At 37.0% G+C, this 6,000-nt stretch overlaps 1 protein-coding gene across 1 annotated transcript; it reads right to left on the bottom strand.

Annotated features, from left to right (window-relative positions):
• Window positions 1-1,206: 1,206 nt before the first annotated feature.
• Window positions 1,207-4,494, bottom strand: LOC136750115 (aerolysin-like protein). Its single transcript, XM_066704917.1, has 4 exons — window positions 4,406-4,494; window positions 3,495-3,518; window positions 3,207-3,245; window positions 1,207-2,356 (listed from the first exon to the last, which is right to left on the bottom strand). Exons 3-4 carry the CDS (start codon window positions 3,207-3,209, stop codon window positions 1,418-1,420), a joined length of 942 nt encoding a protein of 313 aa, XP_066561014.1. The 5' UTR covers window positions 3,210-3,245; window positions 3,495-3,518; window positions 4,406-4,494; the 3' UTR covers window positions 1,207-1,417.
• Window positions 4,495-6,000: the final 1,506 nt, after the last annotated feature.

The following is a 6,000-nucleotide window of genomic DNA, read 5'->3' on the forward strand; positions in this document are numbered from 1 at the left end:
AGCCAAGATCAGGTAGACCAAGAAAGATTTCAGCCACAACTGCCAGAAGAATTGTTCGAGATACAAAGAAAATCCCACAGGTAACATCAGGAGAAATACAGGCTGCTCTGGAAAAAGACTGTGTGGTTGTTTCAAGGAGCACAATACGACGACACTTGAACAAAAATGAGCTGCATGGTCGAGTTGCCAGAAAGAAGCCTTTACTGTGCCAATGCCACAAAAAAGCCCAGTTACAATATGCTCGACAACACCTTGACACACCTCACAGCTTCTGGCACACTGTAATTTGAAGTGACGAGACCAAAATACCAAAATGTTTGGAGAGGGGTCAGCAAGGCCTATAGTGAAAAGAATACCATCCCCACTGTAAAGCATGGTGGTGGCTCACTGATGTTTTGGGTGTGTGTGAGCTCGTTACCTGTATTAAAGACACCTGGGAGCCAGAAATCTTGCTGATTGATAGGGGATCAAATACTTATTTCCCTCCTTAACATGCAAATAAATGTATAACTTTCTTGAAATGCGTTTTTCTGGATTTTTTTGTTGTTATTTTGTCCCTCACTGTTAAAATACACCTACCATTACAATTATAGACTGATCATTTCTTTGTCAGTGGGCAAACGTACAAAATCAACAGGGGATCAAATACTTTTTCCCCTCACTGTACATAGGACACTGATATCGTGTGGTATCTTGCAGTGTCATTGGAAATTGCAGTGTCACTAACTGAAAGTACCAAAAAGCATGTTTTTGTGGAGAAGAATATTATAACCAATATATGTGTTTGCTGACAACCTCTGAAGTATATAGAAGATCAAAATCAGAAGCTGAAACCAATCTGTTACTTAATATGTTTAAGTTTAATATTAATTTGCATACATCTCATATTTGGGTTATTATGCTACTTGCAAATGAAATAAAAATAATAAAAGGGTGGTTGGTTGAGTGAGCGGGGTGCAGTCACTGATACTGCCCAACTGGGGGAGACAATAATTACTCTGCATAAGATGCTTGGCAATGTTCAGAAACTCTGTGCAATGACCTTTATGCTTGTTTTTTTTCTGGAGAATTATGTATGATGTTTAAAAATGATGAGAACCAATAAGGTGTTTAAAGAATTGTCTTTATTTGGAAAAATAATTCAAATAAATTTGCCCACACAGATGGGAAAAAAAGATAATGATACAGTTTGAGTTTCATTTATAGAAATCAAAGCTAGAAAGTAATTGATCCCATTAATCTCAATATGAAAGATATGAAATTTAAGCAAAGCTTACATGAAAAGTATCCCAGAATACCAAAAGACAAAAATAATATCAACATTACAGCCATTTTGCTGCCTTTGATTACATTAATAAGTCACAGGGTTGTTTTGCTTTGAACTTGTGAACTAGTTATTCTGAATGTAAACCTGTTCTTACACTTCAGCTTCCTCGATTTTAAGCCTTACATTTTCGTAAGCCACACCCTTCCAGGTGCCTTTCTCAGTGAGCATCTCAACCTCTCCACTGGCCTTGGTCTTCTTGATTGTAGCTGTGAAGGGAATCTCAGCATGATCATCCTTGTTGACCATCAGCTTCACTATGATCTTGGTTTTGGGAGGAATGGTGATGGTAGTCTCTTCTGCCATGGAGATGGTTCTCTCTTTTGAGGAGCTGGTGCCATATTCTCCAGAGTATGAGATGGTGACTGAGGCACTTAAGAACTTAAAATCAGAAGACACGGTAGTGGACAGCCCCCAGGTATGAGTCCAGGTCGTGGTCTCTGTGACTGTGTCCTGCCAGTTTAGTTTGAAGGTGTGGGATTGGTTCACACTGCTTTCATTAATGTAGTAATCGCTTTTAACCACAGAGGGCTTGTCACTCAGGTCTGGGATTTTGCCGAAATCTATATCAACAATTTCAAACTTGGGGCTGATAACATCTCCAATACTTGGTGAAAATTCACAACATACATCAACACCTTCTTTAGCAGCCTCAATGTTCTGATTACTCCGATAAATTCGGCTTAAGAACAGGCCATTGTCGGCTCTAAAAACAACTTTCCCATTCTTGTTGAAAACACTGAACTCACAGTAAACATCAGGCATAGCCTTGGCTGCCTCGATATGGTTGACATCACCCCTGTTAATTCGACTGAGATAAACACCTCTCTGATCTTTGAGACGGACTTTCAAATCATTGACTTTCTCCACTATGAATTTGCACCAGGGGTCTTTGGTGCTCTTGGCAGCCTCTATGTTATAAATAGAGCTTCGCTCAATACAGCTGAGGAACTGGCCGTTGTCAGCCTGTAGAGCTACACCCTCTGCAGCACCAATAAAGGATGCCAGTGGACCAAAACCAGCAACTACTGCCTACAGAGACAAAATGACAGAGACAGAGCACATTGTTGAAAAAATAAGTCATACAACTTTCCTTAAGATTGTTTACATTTAAATGACACATAAAGTTGAGAAGAGAATTCCCATTTCACACTAGAGCATGTCACAGGAACTATTCTGGGAACCCACCGTTAATGAGATTATGCTTCACAGTATTAAATAGCAAAATGATTGACTCTGCAAGAGATACATATCATTAATGAGGCTATAGTTAGACAGTAGACAGTAATACATAGTTAATGCAATGGATGTTAGTACAGGAAGGCATCCTAAACCAATTCACTTGGGTATGGGAAACCTTTTTTTAAAAACACTATGCAGAGCAGAACACTATTTTATTTAGATATCACTTGTCAGATCTCATGTTTTCCACGTATTAGTGATATCTGAGAAGAAGGATGTGGAAAAGAGCAGCAGGAGAAAATGATACAGTGAGATGTTAAATAATATTAGCAGAGCTGAGTCAGGAAAAAAGACAGGTGCTGCCAATGGGTTTCACTTGAACACCAGGGATATCTACAAATGTTAAATATATGTATCTAGCATAGGCAACCATCACCCCTATTTTAGTTCATCATGGGGTTAATCAACAAGTTGGTGGACAGCAACTGTTGTTAACAAGTACATAAAATGTAACAATTATGAATATATATAATTATAAAACTACTACTGCTGCCAATACTACTAATACTACTAATAATAATTTTGTTAATACTGTAAAATTGTTCAGCAAAGAAATATTTATATTTGTGAGATAGCTTTGCAAATATAGAAACAGGAAAAAAGGTTAAATATTTGATTAATTTATACCAGCATATCTTACCATTTTCAGTCTTTATTTCAAATCCCTTTTTGCTTGGACCTGCAAGAGACAAAGTGTGTTTACTGATAATCACACAGTACATTATATTTCATAGACTGACTGAAGAATCTCAGAAATTATAAATAGGTGAAAAAGAAAGACAATTTGTACAATTGATCTGTAGAAAATGACAAGAATAAGAAACATCAATTGACCTGATTAATGACTAATGTGGTCTTAAAATGCTTCATGTTTATGGTCCCCTAGTGTTAAAAATATAAACTAAAATTGATAGTGACACTGACTTACCATACGATAATCTCAGCAGAAATCCTGAAAAAGAGGAGAGGAATAGAATACATGGTCAAACAATTGTCAAATGTATGGTAGCTTTGAGACATGTGGTGTTTGTCAGATTCATAAGAATGCATACAAACATACAAGACTACAAACAACAGTGTTTTAATTAGATATTCTAATTTCCTTTAACCCTCTGAGGTTCCCCTCCATTTTCACCTGATTCTACTTTTGTCATATTTGTACTTTTAACTCTGTAACTACAAGGATTAAAGGCAAGTATCTTATATGGAATAACTCAGCACAAACTGGAGATTCAGAACATAACATAATTAATTATGTTTGCCCGACCAGAGTTAGTACAGAAATAAAAAAAATGAAGTAAAACAAAAGAAATTGTAAAAAAAACTAAATCTAGTGCTCCAAATAGATTATTGACACTGAATAATGCAACGTCAAAGTGTTATGAATTTGTGTAAAAAGAAAAAACTAAAATTTGACCTCCAGAAAAAAATTACAGCCACTTAAATCAGACTCCCAAAAATCGCAATATCTATATACAAGCAACAAAATTAAATAAACAGGGAAACAGCATTCCAAACATCTGGCTTTTGAATATTGGCACTTTAGTCATTACAGACACATGGTAGATATTGGCCTTATTTTGTATCCTACTTCCCAGTAATGCTGAACTATTGTTTTCATTATTTCCACCTACAAAGGGCTTCCAAAAATAGATGACTATCATTTTTAGTATTCATCAATGTTTCTGTAATTTCTCCTGCCAGACCGAAGTTGTATCCTTCAAATCAATCCTGAAGCAATGGATATCTACAGAAAGTAATATATGCCCAGCCAACAACTTCTATTGGTTCTGCTTAATATTATGAAAAAGTATTAAGAGCCAACTTGTGAGAACTTACCGTTTGATACACTTTCTATGTAATATGTTGCTGTTGCTATTTTTTTTTTATATTGTCGAAGAAACAGAGCTTCAGGTTTGGGTTTGAAGTAGTCAATATGCTTTATTCTGTGGTTTGAGGAAAGAAGGCAAGTTCAGGTGGAAACAGACACTTTTTATATGAAGTGGCTCAAGTGAGCATGAATCTACACATTTCCAGATATGGTGATCATATAGTTCAGTTCCTTATTTCTAGCACAGTGGAACATTTCAACAAATTCTACAAGAATGTGGTTTTAGCACCTTATATTCCTATCTTTAATTCTTAGAAGCTTAGCTTTTACATGCACGTACTCAACTTCAACAACAAGTCATTAGACCATTCTTAAGATCCTTTATGTCATCATGTGGAGTGAGACTCTTCTACAGAAGGTCTCAATAAGTTCAAAGTTTGCAGCCAATATGACATCTTCCAGTCAATTCTACCCAACAACAATTTTCAATTTAGTTTAAACGAAGATACACACAGGGTGGCTCAATGGCATGCACTGCTGCCTTACAGCTCTGGGGTGCCTGTCTGTGTGGAGTTTGCATATTCTCCCCGTGTCCATTTAGGTTTTCTCTGGGCACTCCTGTTTCCTCCTACTGTCCAAAGACAAGGTTAGGTTAATTGGTCTCTCTAAATTGTGTGTGTTGCCCAGTGATGGACTGGTGTCCCCTCCTAGGGGTACTCCTGCCTTGCACCCTATGCCTGCTGGGATCAGCTCTGGCTTCCCTGTGACCCTCACCAGTATAAGCAGTTTCAAAAATGCATGGATGGAAGATACATACATTTTCCTTAAAGCACTATGTTTATACTTCATGCCTTAGCAAATATTCAAGCTCTCTTATGGAAAGTGCAGTGGCCACCTGCAATTTCCTGGAGCTTTTACAGTGCATCTCTTTACCCTGACCCAGGTCATAAGGGTCAACTTCCAGTTACTACCTACGTAATACATACATTTTGGTCCTCAACTGAGACTTAAAAGACTCAATACTATCACATGATCTAATATGAATCGGCAGACTATTCCAAAGGCGAGGGGCCGCAACAGAAAAGGCACGATCCCCTTTGGTTTTCAAACAGGATTTAGAGACACTTAAAAGCAAACTCTGTGAAGATCTTAAAAGTCTAGCGGTTTGATGTTGATGTAAGAGATCTAAAATATAATCTGGTGCCAGTCCATGCAAACACTTAAAAACCGTTAAAAGTACCTTAAACTGAACTCTGTATTTAACTGGGAGCCAATGCAAAGAGGCTAAAAATGGAGAAATACTTGTGTGCATCATAGTGCCCGTCAGAAGTCTAGCTGCTGCATTTTGCACTAACTGTAAACATGATAATAGAGTATTTGATATCCCCAAATACAAAGAATTACATAGTTTATTAATAGTCCAGTCTGGATGAAATAAACATATGAATAACAATCTCCAGATTTCTGAATGAAAGAAGATGTTTCATTTTAGCAATGGCCCTAAGTTGAAAAAAGCTACCTTTTACCACTGAATTAATTTGCTCATCAAATTTTAATTTGGAATAAAAAATTACACCAAGAATTCTCACATGAGTGTTTAAGT

This window comes from Amia ocellicauda, chromosome 1 (genome assembly GCF_036373705.1).
Source record: "Amia ocellicauda isolate fAmiCal2 chromosome 1, fAmiCal2.hap1, whole genome shotgun sequence".
Taxonomy (NCBI): domain Eukaryota; kingdom Metazoa; phylum Chordata; class Actinopteri; order Amiiformes; family Amiidae; genus Amia; species Amia ocellicauda.